At 43.0% G+C, this 18,810-nt stretch overlaps 1 protein-coding gene across 6 annotated transcripts in view; it reads left to right on the top strand.

The window, feature by feature from the left end:
- EIF4ENIF1 (eukaryotic translation initiation factor 4E nuclear import factor 1) overlaps positions 1-14,724 on the top strand; it is a 41,944-nt gene extending 27,220 nt beyond the window's left edge. For 4 of the 6 annotated variants that reach the window (XM_081252018.1, XM_081252017.1, XM_081252014.1 and 1 more), the window contains exons 8-19: positions 825-960; positions 1,168-1,347; positions 1,969-2,201; positions 5,276-5,347; positions 5,805-5,988; positions 6,918-6,997; positions 7,328-7,470; positions 9,989-10,073; positions 11,341-11,473; positions 12,604-12,948; positions 13,205-13,369; positions 13,957-14,724. In XM_081252018.1, coding sequence (XP_081108144.1) covers positions 825-960; positions 1,168-1,347; positions 1,969-2,201; positions 5,276-5,347; positions 5,805-5,988; positions 6,918-6,997; positions 7,328-7,470; positions 9,989-10,073; positions 11,341-11,473; positions 12,604-12,948; positions 13,205-13,369; positions 13,957-14,198 — 1,998 coding nt within the window. In that variant the 3' untranslated portion in view covers positions 14,199-14,724. The remainder of the gene's footprint in view (positions 1-824; positions 961-1,167; positions 1,348-1,968; positions 2,202-5,275; positions 5,348-5,804; positions 5,989-6,917; positions 6,998-7,327; positions 7,471-9,988; positions 10,074-11,340; positions 11,474-12,603; positions 12,949-13,204; positions 13,370-13,956) is intronic. The other 2 variants (XM_081252015.1, XM_081252016.1) reach the window with 2 other exon arrangements.
- The last annotated feature ends 4,086 nt before the right edge of the window (positions 14,725-18,810 follow it).

The raw sequence follows: 18,810 nt of genomic DNA, 5'->3' as shown, positions 1-18,810 counted from the left end.
TAATTAGATTTATAATGGGGTACAACTGAAAATTTCATTTTCAATGCTTAAATTTAGTTTTTAAGAAGGATTGGTAATAGCAATTAGTGTTATGAAACAGCGTTGAAGAAATTACTTCTGATCATAGTGCATCATTTAATTGATCTTATTATTAAACCAAAAACTATGGAGGTCAGCTTTAAAAGAAAACGAACACCTGAAAACTTTCCATTAAGTTCAAACAGATATTAGAGATCAATTAAAAGTTCATCTTTCACATTCTGACTTGGACTTTGACTAGGAAATATGACTTGGAAATATGATCTTTATGAGCTCTACTTTTTAGCTTTTGGGTTCTGAAATTGTCAGCATTGGATTTCATGATGTTCATTACAACCTTGAGGATGCTGAAGTCTGAAGCAAGGGTTTTCTTTCATCAGCTCTCCATACCTGATGCTTAGTTGAAGGTCACTCATCAGCTTGGCAATGGAATGCTTTACTCTGATGCTGATTTTGATTTTGAAACTATACCCTCTTAGAACATTCATGGATTTTCTAATGAGGCAAAGATAGAAAACCAGAACACTTTCTATGGCACAGAGGTTTTGCTTTATATGCTTAGAGAATACATGGTTGGTTATGCCCAAGTTTGGGTTACTCAGAAATGATCCAGGAGGGGAAGAAAAGTTAAAGATGTTCAGAATCCTAAGTTCTGAGGGTGTTTGCCTTCAGGTCAGCATCATCAAAGGAAGTTTCAAAGTAAGTGACCCTTTCTTAAAATTTGAACCTTCTTGTCCTTTTCACATAGAAACTATTATCTTAGCTTCTTTTATCTTTCCCTTTAGATGATAGAAGATGTTTTGGGAGAAGGGTCAGTCTCTGCCAGTCGATTCAGTAGGTGGTTCTCTAACCCGAGCCGATCAGGAAGCCGATCCAGCAGTCTTGGGTCAACACCGCATGAAGAGCTGGAGAGACTTGCAGGTAAAATTGCTTCAGGTTCTGGTCTTGGATGTAGACTTGAGCTTTCCCTGATATGGTTCATTTTGTCTTCATTAGTCAGGGGTCCATTAAAGGGTTTCTGGATACTGAAAAAACCCTTCAATTGGTGTCCTTTTAATACTGTTGAAGATATGTTTCTGTGCTTTATTGGGACCAATTAATTATGAATATATTTACTTGGAATACTAGGTCTGGAACAAGCCATCCTCTCTCCTGGACAGAACTCGGGGAATTATTTTGCTCCTATACCATTAGAAGACCATGCTGAAAATAAAGTGGATATTCTAGAAATGCTACAGAAAGCCAAAGTGGATTTAAAACCTCTCCTTTCCAGCCTTTCTGCAAATAAAGAAAAGCTTAAAGAGAGCTGTAAGTTTTTATTAGAGTCTGCTTTAGATATTTGAAACATTTGGATGCTCTGTCTTAACGGCAGAATTGGTTCTAACAGACTGCTACCTCATCAAAAGTCAGATAGATGGTGGGTTTTGTTTAATGTTCTTCAAAAAAACTTTTTACCTCTTTGAGAATCTGGTAGTCACTGGGTCACGAGCTTCATGGTAAGAACTTTTCTTCTAAGTCCTCCTTACCTGGAACCTGAGTATAACACTCCCGTGAATGTTGTAGTCCTCCCGAGCATAACTTGGCAGCTCCTCACACCTCTGCCCCAGTCTGGCATGTTCTTGCTTAGGTTATTAAGCCCTCAACATACAACCTTTGTGATATAACCATAGTGCAGGTAGCACTCTTGCTCATGTTGGGCCATCTGGGATTCCTGTCCCTGGTAATAAGTCTCCGAAAGACTCATTACAAGAAGTCCTACTGCAGGATCTCAGTGCCTTCAGTTTGTCTATTTTTGGTGTTAGCCTTTTCTGACAACCTCACTTCAACTGTGAAATAAATTACATTCACCTTACCCATCATGGTATACAAAGAGAATTCCTACCACATATTCCTTTGCTTCGCTTAACCTGGACTTTCTCAACCTTTCAGCACATTCGGGGGTTGTGCTTTCAGTGGAAGAGGTAGAAGCAGGGCTCAAGGGCTTGAAGGTGGACCAGCAGGTGAAGAATTCAACTCCCTTTATGGCAGAGCATTTAGAGGAGACCCTGAGTACTGTGACCAGCAATCGACAGCTCAGAAAAGATGGAGATATGACTGCGTTCAACAAGCTAGTGAGCACCATGAAGGCAAGTGGGACTTTGCCTTCTCAGCCCAAAGTCAGCGTAAGTATTTGGCACAAACCCCAACCTTTTCTCCTTTTCCCTCTTTCTATTCCACTTCCCACCCAATAAATGGCTTTTAAAAAAGGTATTCTGAGTAAGTTGGAAATTCTTTAGTAGTCAGTTGGTCCTTGCTACTTTTGTGTGTTTTTTAATTATCGCTATACTGTTCGTTACTTGAAAAAGCAGGCTTGTGGTTAATCTGTAAGTTACTGTGCGTGACAGTACAGTGATTGAAAGATTCAGACATAACTTGCTTATCTTAACTCACTGCTGAAAAAAAAAGGTGTAAACATACCTTTAGGGATGAGCTCCAGAGAAGGTTTTCTGTTTATTCAGCTACTTAAGTTAAAGTAACTTACCATATTTTTAGGGTAAAATCTTTTCACAACTTCTAATTACTCCCAGATACCTGAGATTACTTGCTTTCTTGATTAGGCAGTTGACAGGTATACATATCATTTGTAAAGTATCTAAGATGAATTTTTCAAGACAGTTGCATTCTGTTAATTTACTAATAAAAACAGCTGTGACTCCAAACTTGTAAAACACCTTTAGACCTGAAGTTGGGTTACAGGGTGACTGCATGTCAGTAAATGCAGGTGTGTAGCACATACTGGTCTTTGTCATAACACATTTAGAGGGCGCCTCTCAGCCATGGTCTATGTGTTACTGTTGCTAACCCTTGATACAAAGTGAAAGGGAAATGGTAAATCTGAATAATAAATAAAAACATAGACTACTCTAGTTGCTAAGTTATAGCAAATTTACCAAACTGAGTTTTGCCTCTTGTTTTTCCTGACACCTTCTTGTCTGAGAGCTACAGGTTAACCATGGGAGAAGTAGCTGTTTCATTGTGCCTTGTACCAGTGGAGGGCAGCTGATTTTTGATGTTTCTTTTCTGACCAGCTGTTAGTGCTAGATCCTAACAGACGCCATTGTTCCTGGCCTACCTACCTGACTCTCTGCCTCTGAAAGGAGGCATCTCAGATAGGTAGACTTATTTCTGTGTATCTGACCACACCATGCCAGTTATAGGGGAATGTTCCTTGTAAGCTGCTTTAGATAATTTCCATGCAAAGAATTACTAGATATAAATGCTTTCAAATGAGGACCAGATTACAGGACTGCAAACTATCCTGTTGTGCTTTCTTCTTATTGGGTTGGCCAAAAAGTCCATTCGGGGTTTTCTGTGATTTAACGGAAAAACCCAAACAAACTTTTTGGCCAACCCCGTACCTTTATGTCATGGTGATTACGTGCTGACTACAGTGGTAAGGGTCAAATCTTGTAAATAGCCACTTCTAGTGTAAGTAAAGAAATGGGAGCAGGGGAATTCAACAGTTTACCTGATGCTTTTGAACATCTTGTTTCAGATATGATTCTAGGGTTTGATATTAACACAGTTGACCCGGAGTTGTGAGGATAACTGGTATGATGTTGGGGTTTCAGTGCTCTGAAATATATCTGGCTTCAGCTGAGGGAATGAGCCTCAAACACACACATAAAGGAATGGATGATATAATTTAAGGTGCTAGGCAAAGAGTAACACAAACTCAACCTAGAAAAAAAAGCAACAAGGAAATAATGTAATAAGTGCACTGGGCATTATCCCAAAATATTACTTGACTTGCATGTTGTTGTTTAAGTCATGGAATTCTTCCAAGCTTTTAATTACTGTGACTGTGTGTGTTATGTATACTATTTCCGATCTGCCTCTGTTTTGGTTCAATCATATTGTTTGTCCCCAAAATAGGACATGTTGGTTCAGTCTAAACTCTATTTCAAATTAAATTGTAGACACTATCCTCCAAATATAGTAAGCCATGTAGTATAAAGTTGCCTATTTGTTTTTTGGGGTTTTTTAAAATAAATTTATTTATTTTATTTATTTATTTTTGGCTGTGTTGGGTCTTCGTTGCTGGGCGCGGGCTTTCTCTAGTTGCGGCGAGCGGGGGCTACTCTCCGTTGCGGTGCACGGGCTTCTCATTGCAGTGGCTTCTCTTGTCGCGGAGCACAGGCACTAGGCGCGCAGGCTTCAGTAGTTGTGGCACACGGGCTCTAGAGCGCAGGCTCAATAGTTGTGGCGCACAGGCCTGCTCCACGGCATGTGGGATCTTCCCAGAGCAGGGCTCGAACCTGTGTCCCCTGCATTGGCAGGCGGATTCTTAACCACTGCGCCACCAAGGAAGCCCGTCTATTTGTTTTTGTTAAATGGAATTAAATGACTCTTGAGGAGATCTTACTAAAATCATTTACAGTCAGTTCCAATTCCAAAACCAGCAATGAAACACTTGGATAGCTTTGGGCTATTTGTCACTCCTGAGGACATTGCTGTGGACCTTGGCAGTTCCAGCTTGTGGAAGGGAAACTGACAGAGAAAGCACTTCAGGCAGAGCTAAATGGACACAAGGATGTCCTGAAGCACCAGAGGTAATACAAGTTCGATGCAAAATATAACTGCTGCTGCATTAAAAGAGCTAAAAGTGGAGGATATGAATTTTGCCCTGTATATGAGACCCATTTGGAGTAGCTTGTTAAAAAATAATAAAGTTTAAATTTCCTGAAATATGAAACTCTGAAATATAACAACTTTGGCCAAATTCACATGTTGTTTACTAGGTTTTTCATACCATCTGTGGTCTATAAATCTTGTTAAAGACAATGGGTAGCAAAGGTTGCCTGGAAAATTAAAATCTATAGATTATCAAAATTTCCTACTGTGGCTTCTCAGTAAATAAGTGTTCCCGTTTCACCATTTTCTTTTCCCCTTCTTTTGGTCACAGTGTTAGAAATAGTAAAATGGACTTAGGGTTACCTCAGAAAAGACCTTGTCTGAGGGTCTCTGAGTGGACTTTGCACGTACATGTGACAATTCTTTCTGTTCCGAGATCTTTGGGACCTGTGTGATGAGAGAGTGGGACAGGTTGATCTGACTTTTCTGTGATATGGACATCATTCTGCTGTTAAGTGCCAACTCCCTGGGGAGTTTTTATGTTTTCTTGTGGTGGTCCCCAATTAATCTATAAGTTAAGTATGTAAGAAGGTTAAAACCAGTTTTCCTTTGATTTTTTTAGCGAACGCTTGAAAGCCATTTGATGTCCCCTGCTGAGATTCCAAGCCAACCTGTCCCTAAGAACATCTTGCAGGTACTTCACAATCTTATACCGAGGCCTTGGAGTCCTGAACAGTAGTCCTCTGAACTGGTTTTGTGTAGTGGTCCACCTTTGGGCCTTAGAGAATGATCCATGTTGCCCGGCAACGAAGGGTATGATGTTGCTGCCTGACATCGTTCTGTGTCACTTGTTAATCTCAATGTGGCGTGGGGAGGTGGCTAAAAAAGATGATGAAGTAAGCACTTGGTTTCCAGTTTGCAGGTTTGCAATTTCTATGGAAATTTAAAGTATCTTACTTATATTTGTAGCACTAACTTAAAGGAAATGTTGGTAGCTGAACGTTCAGAGAAATTTGTTGCATGTACATGTGCCAAGTCCTTCAGTGCAGCAGGAGGGAGATTCATCATTGGCTTCCAGAATTTAATCCACAACCTCTGACTAGGAGGAAGAACTAGGTTTGTTCACAAGGATTTGACTTTTCTGCCTTTAGGAACTTCTGGGTCCACCTGTTCAGAGACCTGCTTCTTCCAATCTTCTGAGTGGCCTTATGGGGACCTTGGAGCCTACGACATCTTTACTGGGCCAAAGAGCACCCTCTCCTCCCTTGTCACAGGTGTTTCAGACGAGAGCAGCCTCAGCAGACTACCTTCGTCCCAGAATACCATCACCAATTGGTAAATGCTTTTGTGCATAGATGCCTATCTGTCATCATTTCCCCTCCCCTTCCCCTAGGTTATACCTCTCCCTTAAAACTGGCAAAGTCTTTTTCATGGGTATCCTTGAAAAGTTTAAAAAGAAATGTGTTAATTTGTTATGCTTTTTTCAGGGGGTGGTAAGGACACAGATGTGGAAGATAGTTTATTATCCAGCTGCCCTTCTAGATAAATAGGTTCATGTTGAAGTTTTGTACTTTTGAGGTTGATCTAAATTGGATCCAGCTTTTTAGTCGTCTTCCTTCTTTTGGGAATTCAATCTAGAAAAGTTAATTTGACTCCTTAGGTTTTTCCTTAATAGAGAAGTCAGAGTAGTGACTCTCCACCAACCTGGTGAAGTTGTACACGACCAACTGGGAGGTCTTGTGGCTAATTCAGAACATGAATGGAGGAAGCACTTCCAGAAAGCTGTCTTAGCAAAGTGTTGTACAGAATCTCAGTGTTCCTGCACCTGCAACCACTTTAGGCTGCTGGCTGCTCTGGCCCCTGCCAGTCATACCTTGAGAGGAAGTTTTTGTAATCTTTCCACAGTTAGGGAGATATAATGGAAAGAGTATGAACCTCAGAGCACTGGCCTCTGCTTTGGTATCAGCTGGTGTGGTTGCAATGGGCCAAGTCACTGGCTAGAAAAGCTATTCTCTCCCAGATAGAGGTCTCGGCTCTGAAAGAAACAAAACTGACAGCTTAGCTGGGAAGATAGATACCAGCAGTTTGAGTCATTAGGTGCTCTGATTGAGGTCCACAGAAGAAGAGAGACATCATCAGCCCAGGAAATCAGTACTTCCTGAAAGAGATGATGTTCAGCGAGGAGCAGCATGCATTGCTGATAATGCCTCTTGGAGGTACAGGTGCTGTCTTGACACGCACTGAATCTTCAACCTTCCCAACAGGTTTCACACCAGGACCACAGCAGCTTCTCGGAGATCCATTCCAAGGCATGCGCAAGCCCATGAGCCCTGTCACAGCCCAGGTCTGGCTGAGCTCTTTCTCAATCTGTTGCTTGCTTTTTACCATTATTGTTGCTTGTGGGATAGAGAATTAAATTGCTGCAGTGCTTGGAAGTGGTTTTGAATTATAACTCAAGCTCAGTGAAGGCTAGAAAATTGGTGAAATTATGTCATACTTAAATAGCTAAAATTTTGTTCCGTGGATGGCAGCACAGTTTAGTCAGGTTTGCAATATCTCATTTCTCTCAGCTGCTGCTTAAACATACCTTTTCCAAAAGAGCAAAGAGAGACCTTTGTAGAAAGTACACTGACTGTCATTCTTCTGCTGAACCCCCTCTGCCACTTCTGTTCAGCAGATGAGCCAGCTAGAATTGCAACAGGCAGCTCTGGAGGGACTGGCCCTGCCACATGACCTTGCAGTGCAGGCAGCAAACTTCTACCAGCCTGGTTTTGGCAAACCGCAGGTGGACAGAACCAGAGATGGATTCAGAAACAGGTAAATTATTAATCCTACCCTTGTGGAGATTTGCAAATTAGTTATCCATAGTATAACTTCTGTTTTACACACTGATGTATTATACAATATATGGTGACAGTTACATCTCCCGAATGTTCAGTAGAGGAAATCGTATGATTGCATTCTAGTGCAGGGGCATAGGCTTTTCATCCTATATAATTTTATTTATATTTTTCATTTAATGGATTCATCTTTACAGATGTAGCTAGCATAGCTACTTATTTGCAGTTATGCTTATGAAATGATGAAAAGTAAAACTACACCTAGCTTCCTCCCCCTCAGATTCCTTGTTGAGTATCAAACTGTGCCTTGATTCAGGTTTGTTGATCAGAACTGTTAACAAATGATTGCTGACTTCACTCTCCTCCCAGTCTCTCCACTAGTTTCAACAAGTAGTGAAATGAAATGAACCATAAGTTGGGGAGGAAAGGGTAGCAATATTGTTCTTTTTTATTGTAAAATAAAACAAGCAGAAAACTGCATGAAGCAAATGTATGGCTTATTGTAAGGTAAACTCTTGTTAGCTACCCAGAAGCCCTCCTTGTGCCTTATCCCGCTAATACCCCTTTTCTCCAGAAGTGACCATTGTCCAGTCTTTAAAAGTAATCACCACCTTCGTATTTTTAGTTTTATCACCAAAATGTGCATCCTTGAACACTATACTCCTGCCCCATATAGTATTTGGTACTTAAGCCGTATTTGTTTTGATGTGATTATTAAGATTGCTGTCTCAGTGTCTTCCTTTAGCTGGTTTTGTATGTTGAAACTTTCAGAAAACATTGGGACCAGTAAGTACCCCATTCCTGTGCATAAATGTATCTGATCTATATAGCCCTCAGCCTAAACAGAGAGCTCAGGACTGGTCTGCCAAGCCCCTTCACTGGACTTCTCTCTACAACGTAACGATTTATTGATCTTCAAAGCACTTTTGATATCCACAATTTAATTTGCTCTTGGCAACGACTCTGTGAGGTAGATGGGGTAAAGAACTGCATTTTACAGATACATAAACTTAGGTTTTTTAAATGTGACTTACTTGAAGCTAGCAGGTAGATCCAAGCCACTGTCAGTGGAGCCTTCAATTTTTAGATCAAATGGTAGGCCTTCCCTGAATACCCTGTACACAGTTGTGTCCCCCAACAGATATGGTTTCTCCTTGCCTTGCTTTATATTTTTATTGAACCTATCACCTTCTAGCATATTATTTTTTTTCTGTCTCCCTGCCCATAGTAACCCCTCTCCCCTGCAAACACAAGAATGTAATGAAGCCAGAGATTTTTGTTTACTGCTGTATCCCCAGCACCTAGAACAGTGTCTAGCACATAGTAGGTGCTCAAATATGTTTATCAGAAGGAATAAATGATAGGTCGTGCAGAACCACCAGATTGGAGGTTACCTCTTAGTCACCCAGAGTACTACTGTCTCTCTCTCCCCTTGTCATACTCAAGAGTCTCAGGGTGGCAGCACTGGGGCTTACCTGGTACAGACTAGAAAGAAGCCATGAGTTTAGGATTCCCATCTGCTTATGAGTCAAGAGAACTTCCAGAATCATTGACTGTACTTGGAGCTTTGGCCTTTGCAGTACAAAGTCTGACATGGCTGAAATGCAGTGAAGCTTTGATTAGCCAGTGAGCTCACATAGTTCATTCTTCTCTCAGCCTGTTTATGTCATCATCAACTGTTTCCTGTTTTCTTCCAAGTTAAGAGAGAATAAGTAGGATGTCTGGGGAGAGAAGGGAAGTCTGCTCTTTTAAACTTTATTTGGGAAGCCTGGGACCAACCCTGTGTGTAGACCAGGAGTAGCAGGGAATGCTTCATGTAACTGGGTCCTAAAATAGCTCAAAGTCTTGGTGCTCTATTTGACTTGAACCAGTGTCTCACAGAGCCTCAGTTCTATGCCAGGCACTGTGCTACTCAGTGTTGCTCTCTACCTTCTGGAGCACAGCCTGCCCTACAGAATAAAGGCCCTCCTTAGCCTACCTCACTGGAATAGTCAGCAAGTAAACTACACACTAGCCCTGGATAACCCTACATTCCCAAGGCCTTCCAGAGTCCCTGTACCTGTTCCTTTTACCTGAATCATTGTTCTCCGTCTGTAGTTTCTCATTGGCACACTCAATGCAGCTCCTTCCAAGAGAAGCTTTTGCAAAGTCCCTGCATTGTAGGGGTATCCTCTCATTCCTTCTACCCCTCATTTTCCCATTGTACTTTGTTGGTACCCTAATATTGACGTTCCTTGTTTGCCCTAGGTTAGTAAGTATCTCCCCCACTAGATGAGGGTTCTTGCAAGGCCTGGGACCATGTATCATTAAGCTTTTGTCTTTCCTCAGAACTTAGCACATGGTTTTGCATATGTTAGACACTTATTAAATGCTTGGGGAATTGAATTGAAGAAAGGAAATGGGATGCTTCCTAGGCTGGCCTTAAGTTTTATGTGGTTTTAGAACTTGGAGTTTGAGCAGCTTGGGGCTCACACTGATAACTGGTTTGTTCACAGGCAACCGCGAGTGACCAAGTCACCAGCACCTGTGCATGGAGGGAATTCCTCTTCCCCTGCCCCAGCCGCCTCCATCACAAGCATGGTCAGTGACCTTTGCCTTTGTGAATAACTCCTAGGCTTCTCCCTGTTTGGTTGTGCCTATGTTGGATCACTGTGTACCCCAAAATGTCCTTGAGTGCCTTCCACAGGAGTCAGTGATTTAATAGACTTTTATACCTGCCTATTTATTAGGCCCTCCCCTCTCAGGATACAGTCTAACTCTTAGGATTCTAAGTTCTAGTGAAGCCCCTACCTTGGGGAAAGTGTGTTCCAGCAGATAGGCAACTAAGAGCCAGAGCATACAGGGTGGTGTGATATGTTCAAACGAATGAAGAATTGGAGTGGGGAGCAGGGGAGGACAGGGGTAAGGATGGGAGGTGAGGTGACTGGGCTTGGAGCATGGGAAGTCCAGAGAAACATGGTGGGAGTTCACAAATTCAGATTCAGGTCTCAATGCAAGTTAAGGCTGGGATAGAGAGGTTTGCTTACTTGTGGTGACAAGTCAGGTTTTACAGCCGACTCGTGTACCAGCATTATTTATCTTTTTTAGGTTTCTTCCCCCCACAGACCTTTATCAGTCACCTAGTCAAAGCTGATGAGGGGAAAAGACTATTGCTCTGTACTTCAGGACCTCAAGTGGGTCTTTGCACTAAGCACCCTGAAGGCAGGATCTAAGAGCTTTTCTGTTCATAATTCATGCCCTGTCTCCTGCCATCAAGGATTTGTTCAATGAGAAAAGTTGCATGCATAATAAAATCATCAATGTAAAAGTAGGCAATAAAGAGGTGGGAACAAATGACCCCAAATAGTGAGTACTGGTGGCTGAGGAGACCTTTAAGAAGATAATTGTGGATTTTCTGGTAGCCAGGTTAAGATGGGAAATATTAGGAGTATAGAGAAATTTAAGTTCTGTGGTTGTCACTGAAATGTCCTTTCCTAGCTGGGAGGGCTGCTGTTTGAAGGTATACTTCTGGCCATGTTCTTTCCCCCTTCCCAGCCTAATCCTGAAGCAGAGGCTGCATAGGCAGATCCCCATCACCACAGACAGGTAGGTTGAAGCTTCTGTGCTTCAACTACCTTTATGCTAGAGCTAAATCTAGGTTTTGATGAAATTGTGAGCATGGGATGGTGCACTTGGGCCACCGCCTATTTGCCCCATCCTGTTGCTTTTCTTCCAGCAGCTAGAGACCAGAACGTTGGAGTTGGCCTCTACCACATGTAGCCAGAAGGGGACTCTTCAGCTTCAGTAGTTTGGCCAGTTGATTAGGAAAGGCATTTAAAGAATGTGTTAATACTGTTTTTCTCTGCAGCTTTCTCCTTCCTTCACTCCTACCTCAGTGATTCGTAAGATGTACGAGAGCAAAGAGAAAAGCAAGGAGGAGCCAGCATCTGGAAAAGCAGCTCTTGGTGACAGTAAAGAGGACACTCAGAAGCCCAGTGAAGGTACTGCCCAATAATGTGACAGAGCATCAGCCTGCAAAGCCCTGGACAAGACCCCTGGTTGCTTTGGACCACAGTTCTGTGTCTAACAGTGAGAAGGGTTGGACCAGCTCACAGTTACTTAAGCCACTTGAAATTCTGACCAATCTAACAGTGGCAGGCATGAGTGCTGGCATTAGGAAGAACAAGCATTAGTTTAGGATCCTTATTTTGGCTTGAATTTTTAGTACATTTATTTGGCAAATTAATAAAAGTTCAACCAGGTTTATTTCTGAAAGGTTCTCTCCAGTCTGTGGAGACTAATCATCCAATAAAATCTGCAATGGGTGAAGCATATAGGAGGTGTGTGAGAGCCTTTTTATAAATATGTAGAAAATGTAAGAGGTTTTTAGGGGTTGCACAGTTGGGATTTTAAGGACATAGTGAAACAGATTCTAATGAGTGAGGTTTACATAGGTCTAGAGTGTTGGTCTGAGAGCTTTTTGCCTGTGAGAAAGCTTCTGAGAAAAAAAAAAAGAAATCCTGTTGGTCCTACTAAAAGGCAGTTCAGATTCCTTCACCAGACTATAATTACTCTTTAAGCTTTCTGTTGTGATGGATTTGCATAATTTTACTCACTTGATTTTCCCCTTCGACTAAAAAGCATGTTAATCCCAAGCAGCTGACTAGGACAGGACTAGCTCCCACACAGATGCAGACCACAGGCATATGGGCAGACCAGGGTGCCCAACTGAGTTAGACCACCAGACCTGATATGCCAGGCTTGCTTGCCCATAGCTATTCCTGGATTGGGAATATTATAAGAACAAAGATGTGGGCTTCTTAAAAGTTATCTCATTTACAACTTGAGTCTTTGGTTTTTTTAGAGTGTAGCAAAAATAAACACTTGCAGCAAGGTGTTGGAAGACTGGAAAACTTGGGGTCTGCTCCCAGGTCTGTCCTTAACTACCCATGACCTTGACTAGGCCTGTTCATAAGGCAAACGATGGACCCTATGATGCAATCCTCTCAATCTGTTGAGGGGATCAAATAAGGATTGTGAGCTAAGAAGTGAGTTACTGGATCATTGGGAGGACAATGTGTTTGAGAAAAGTTTGCCAATACCAAAATATTCTCTTTCTGGATCCTTACAGAGAACCTCCTGTCATCCAGCTCTGTGCCCACTGCTGATCGAGACTCTTCTCCCACTACAAATCCCAAACTATCAACCCTACAGCGGTTTTCATGTTCCACCCCACTATCCCAGACCAATCGTTACACCAAAGAACAAGATTATCGACCTAAAGCAACTGGGAGAAAAACACCCACCTTGGCATCCCCAGTTCCAGGAACACCTTTTCTCCGCCCTGTCCACCAAGTCCCCCTTGTCCCCCATGTCCCCATCGTTCGGCCTGCTCACCAGCTTCACCCAGGGTTGGTCCAAAGGATGCTGGCCCAGGGAGTACATCCACAGCATCTTCCAAGTTTGCTCCAAGCTGGTGAGTTTCTGACCTGGCATGATGACAGTTGCTAGAACTGATGAAGGTTTTCATCCCTAAAAAGATGTTACTAGGTTTTTTCCATTTTAACCAGTGGGTCCAATCTGATCTATCCCTTAGTCGATTAAAAGATTAGGAACCTAGCATTGAGCATTCTTCATTCTTAATAAACTTCCTGATTAGCAAAACTGTATAGTCAGGCTTGAAAATTTCCAGGTAGATTATTTCTCACCAGTCTCTTCTCTCTGCCCAATAGGTGTGCTTCCTCCTGGGATGGACCTGACTCATTTACAGGGACTATCTGGCCCAATCCTGGGTCAACCCTTTTACCCTTTACCTGCCACTAGTCACCCTCTCCTAAACCCTCGTCCTGGGACACCTCTGCATCTGGCAATGATGCAACAGCAGCTACAGCGCTCAGGTAGGTTCAGAAATGGGCCAGGTGAGCTGAGAACGGGCTCAGGCTTAAAGTTTTTGAACCAGTTTCCAGTGAAGGGGATAAAATGACACTGACCATTCACCCTAGCAAGACTGGGATAAGGGTGTAATCAGAGAATAGGATGAAGTAAACTGACCTCTGTGGGATTTGGAATTCCTGTGAAGACAGTGGGAGAGCCAGGTGTGCTCTGGCTTTTTTTTTTTTTTTTTTTTCTTTTGTCCCTTTGCCTCTTAGAGGAGGCTGAGAATCCTTCCGACAGATTCAGCATAGGGACTGCCGAGAGTAGATGCCCTCTCACCAGCTTATGTCATTGCTTCTGCTTGTCTTGGAAAGTAGTGGGCATGTCATCTAGGATGGGCTCTCAATATGGATTGCTTCTGAATAGCTCAGCTTTCCAAGGTACTGTCTTCTGGCATTTTGCAAAGGAACTTCCTAAAGAAGCCTAGAATCAATCACGTGGTAAAGAATTCTGTTTGGAGTTTCATGAATAGGATTTGAGTGAAGCAGGGCCTGCTAGAGAACTACCTCTCCTCCTTGTGCTCTGAATGATAACCTTCTTATCGCCACAGTTCTTCATCCTCCAGGGTCTGGTTCCCAGGTAGCTGCTGTCAGCGTTCAGACGACGCCTCAGAATGTGCCCAGCCGGTCAGGCCTGCCTCATGTGCACCCCCAGCTAGAGCACCGCCCCAGCCAGAGGAGCAGCTCCCCCGTGGGCCTTGCCAAATGGTTTGGCTCAGATGTGCTACAGCAGCCCCTGCCCTCCATGCCCGCCAAAGTCATCAGTGTAGATGAACTGGAGTACCGACAGTGAGCAGGGCAGCAGGCTTGTCTAAGCCTGGACCTTTTGGTGGCACCCTGGTCAGGACTCTGCTTCCTCATCTCATGTTGGTTTATGGGCTTTTACTTTGTAGCACTCTGTGCAAAGCTGTTTAAGGGCACCCAGGCACCTGGTGTTGTCTGCATTATGATGGAAGGAACTTATTAACCAATTGAGTGGAGCCTACATGGTCTGAATACAGGATGCAGTGTTGTCAGTCCTGAATACAGGAAACAGTCTTTTTTTGTAAGATATGTGAATGAAGTGTTAGTGTCTTCACCAAAAGGTGGCACCTTAAGGGTTCTGAGGAAATAAATGTATAGACCCTTATGTACAGACCTGTGTATAAACAACTTTTGTACATACATATAGGATAGCTTTTTTGAACTTATACAGCTGTACATAAAAGTAGCTGATATTAGTTAAGCCTGTGTCAACAGTTTGGATTTTTTTTCACTTGTACATTTGGGACTTTTTCTTTTGGTTGATTAAAGCTGCATATGCTAAGTGTGTGAATGAAGTGAAGGGCATTGTTGTGTTTATTTCTTTCTGAATCCCTTCCTCTTCACTAGGTTCTTTGAGGGAAATTACCTTAAGTTTTTTCTTTAAAACTCATGGAATTGAACTCTCATTTGGGAGAAGGAAGCTATGGCCCTCTTTCTTGAGCCTTAAAGACCCCAATGGGCCAGTTTAGGCTGGGCTGACCTTACAAGTAGTATTGATTGTGGCTAATACTAGATGATGGTGTGCAATTTCTAAGTCAGCAGTTTGTTGCCTTCCTGTCCTCCAGGTCAAAGTCCCCTAAAGGGAAAAATGGGGCCTTAGAGTTCTGATTCGATCCATAATTTTTTTCCATATAAAACTTCCCTCAAGACTCTGGTGCCTGTGTTAACTGATCTCTTGTGTGCTCTACCTCATTCCTCAGCTCACAATTATTTTAATTATTCATCTTAACTACATGCACAACATTGGAGAAAAGGATTCTACTATAATACTCCAAGTCCCCTTTCCTCACTGAAGGTTTTTTAGTCCCACCAATCTGAGGTGACAAATCTTCTTGAGCTCAAGTTAACTCACCCAGTATCTCGATACTTGTCTATTTAGGGCCATCAAAGCTACTTTGACTTCATACTAGGGGGTCAAATAATGAGGCCATTCTCTGATTCACAGGTGAAATGAGCAAGATGGGTGGATTCTGAGTACAAGGGTGAAAAAACAGCCTGAGTGTTAAGGGTGCAGCCTATAAACCTGGAGCTGCCCACCCTGCCCTATATTCTTCTAGGAACACAAGAAAGCAGGTTGCTTTTCAACCAAACCTGGCTTTGTGGACTGAGCATGAGGTCTGTCTCTTCCTCGTACTTCAACTTCATTAGCCCTCCCTCCCTGCAGTAGGATTTGCTGAGTGATTCTTCAACTTCAGAAATAAGCCCTGTTGAGAATTCTCACAAATGCTTTGTTTCTATAAACAAAAGCTGGAAAACAATCTCAAGTAACAGTGGCAGAACACAGACACCTGAATCTAATTCCATCTTTCCTGTGTGTCCTTTCACCTTCCCTTTCATGTTGAACCAATAGTTAATAGGTGTAGAGTGGGGAGAATTGGTTTGAAGCTGCTGGTGAGGGCCTCCTTTTCAGACTAGAAGCTGGTATGACAAATGAACAAATGCAGGCACCAAGCAGAGGGCAAAGCCATTAGCCAATAACTGGTGAGATGGAGCCAGAAGGAAATAAGGGAGTGTTGCTAAGAATAGCACAGCAGAAGCTAAACGGCACAGATCTTAAAACTATTTTGGTGAATGGAACAGTAGAGGCAAAAGAGGAAGTTAATGCAGTCTTCAGGAGCTAAAAGCCAGATATAGAGTAAGGGCAGGAGGACTTGATGACATGATGTCTCAGCTAACAAGATATCTTACGTGGAGCAACTTTGGGAAGTCTAGCAGGCATGAAATGAGTTTAGAAGCAATCAACACTGGAAGGATGTGCAAGGCAGCCTCCAAGTAAAAAGGCAGAGGGCCACAGAGAACCTCGTGGAAGTTAAGGAGGGGGTCAGGTAGGAAAGAATAGTGCCCCCACCCCCAAGGAAGCAGTTGAGCAGCCAGTACTTGGGAAGTTAGTAGTAATCAATGAGAAGTAGGGGGAAAAAATGGGAAAGTACAGCCAGGCCTTCTTCCAGGAGACAGCTGTTAAGTATCTTATAAGCCAGGCTCTTAAGATGGAAGGGAGGTCAGGTCCACTGGCCTGAATGAAAGAGACAAACTCCAGGAATGAAGATAACTTAATGGAGTAAACTGACTCAATAGTTCTATTCCCTTTATCAACAACTGGTTCAAGAATGGGAATGAGATGCAGAGACAAATTGGCTGGACAGCTTCTAGGAAATGGCTTCCCCAAAAGATAAGACCCAGCCCTCTAGTATCCTCTGGATACTGATATAAAGCCTGGGACTGAGCAGACATTTCTTCGACAGTGAGGGGAGCCAACTGCCCAGCAAAGCCAACAAACTGCAGTGGACAAGAGTAGCTTGATGGAAAGAATTTGGATCCTCAATGACATACCAGCTACCATAAGCCCATCTGAGCTCCAGAAAACTTATGTGAGAGACCAAGTTTTCTTCCATTTCAGCTGGTTAAGTTAGCGTCTGCTATTAAACACAGCTAAAAGCATTCTAGATAGTTAATGGCACAGGACAGTGAGTCTGCTTAGCTGTGCTATAAAAGATTAGGAAAGAAAAATGGAAATTCACAGGAAATTCAAGCCATGCTATGACAGCCAAACAACTCTAGTCTTGGAGTTCATGAAGAGAAAGCTTTGCGCTATAGGAATAACCCTCCTTGGTGGCCCTACCCCAGGCAGCATTCCTAATACAAGACTGTACCTCTCTCCCAGAACTCCCAAGTCTGAGCCCAAAAGGGAGAGAAAGGAGGTGTAGGGTAATGCTCTCCTCAAACACCAGGGGCCACTGATGATGGGGGAAGGGGAGGGTGTTGAATGATGGAAGCAAGGCCTGTTCAAAGCACATCCTGAGGCCTTGGATGAACCTGGATTTCAGCATCGTTCTCTGCCCAACATCCTGGCATTTCATTGCCCAGTGAAAGTGAATCTGAGGATTCCCCCAAAACCCAATATATGCCCTGGCTGGAAAGTGAACCTTGCTGGAAATCCTATAACTCAGAAAGCCAATGTCTCTCTGAAGAGCCGGGGTAGGTTCTAAATTATGGCCTCTATCATGAATGTACCAGTGATATCAAGGTCTACGCCCTGCAAAGTGACTAGGATACCAGGCCTGGGAGGCTTATCTCCTGGCTGTGGGGACAGTGCTAAACCCAGGCTCTAGGAAGACTATGAGAGGGAAATAACTGTCACTAAGGTAATAGGAGTAACAAGTACTGGAAAAGGCTGAGTATGTGGAAAATCCTACATCCTCATTCCTCACAACCTGCTAGAAGCTCTAGCTCACTTCATCTAAAATCAAACTGTCTTCCTGTAAATTTGTTTCCCTTCTCGATTTTCTCAGGGACTACCCTTCTCTATCATCCCTGTAATCCATACTGAAATAATCTTTGACTTCTCTTCCAAAGAGCAAGTCAGTCAGTTACCGAGTTTAGATTTCTCCTCTATAGCTATATGCCTACTCCCTCCCTCTCCCCATATTCTCACTAGCCCAGTCCAGCACACAAAGATTTCTGCCAGTCAATTTCACATTATCAAGGCAATCCCTTTAAATTCCTTATTTCCAGTCTAAAACCTCTAATTATGTCCTTAGTACCCTCTCAAGTAGTCTTGACCCCACCCCTCCTTATAACCTAACCTCCCACCTCCATACATATGTGTACCCACAAACCTGCTCTGATCACACTGGTTGCCTCACTTGCAATGTTCTGCCTCCATGCTTTCACTCGGGTTATGTGGTTAGGACCAGGGCTGCCATGGGAGTTCAGGAGAAGGGCTGGGCTATGGGAAAGGAGACACTTAGTGGCGCCCAGCTGGCAGCACGGTTCAGCTCAACTTTCAGCCCAACACTGATACACAGCTGTGCTCTAACTAAAGGAAAGGAACCAGTGTAAACAAGAGCCAACATTCACCAAGTACTTATATGCCAGATACTGTGCTAGTAAGCATTTTACAAGTACCATCTCTCTTAATACTAAGAATCTCCACTCTAGAAGGTTAAGTGTTATTACCATCTCCATGTTACATGAGAAAACTGAAGCTTATAGAGATTGAGTAATTTATGCAGGATTCCACAGTTAATTAGAGGTGGGCCTGCCATTCAAAGCCTGATGTGCCTGGTCAGAGTATTTTACTCAACCGCCACACTACACCATCTCCCAAAATGGCTAGCCTTGCAGGGAATAATCAGTTAACTTACATCAAGTCCTTCCTTTCTCCAGTATCATCTGGGAAAGACCACCTGAAAGGACCAAAACCCACACTGAGTTGGAAGTGTTTCTCACAACTAACCATCAAGTGAGATGTTGCACTCACATTTTTACCCATTTCACATACAAGACCAAGCTCCCAAGTACTCCTTCTGCAGCTGCCTCACTACACATACCCATCCTCATTCAGTCCTCCTCAAAACAGATTCTGACAGTGACACATGAAC

This window comes from Mesoplodon bidens (assembly GCF_964165515.1).
Source record: "Mesoplodon bidens genome assembly, chromosome: 13".
NCBI lineage: Eukaryota > Metazoa > Chordata > Mammalia > Artiodactyla > Ziphiidae > Mesoplodon > Mesoplodon bidens.
This window is presented reverse-complemented; position numbering and strand designations above follow the sequence as displayed.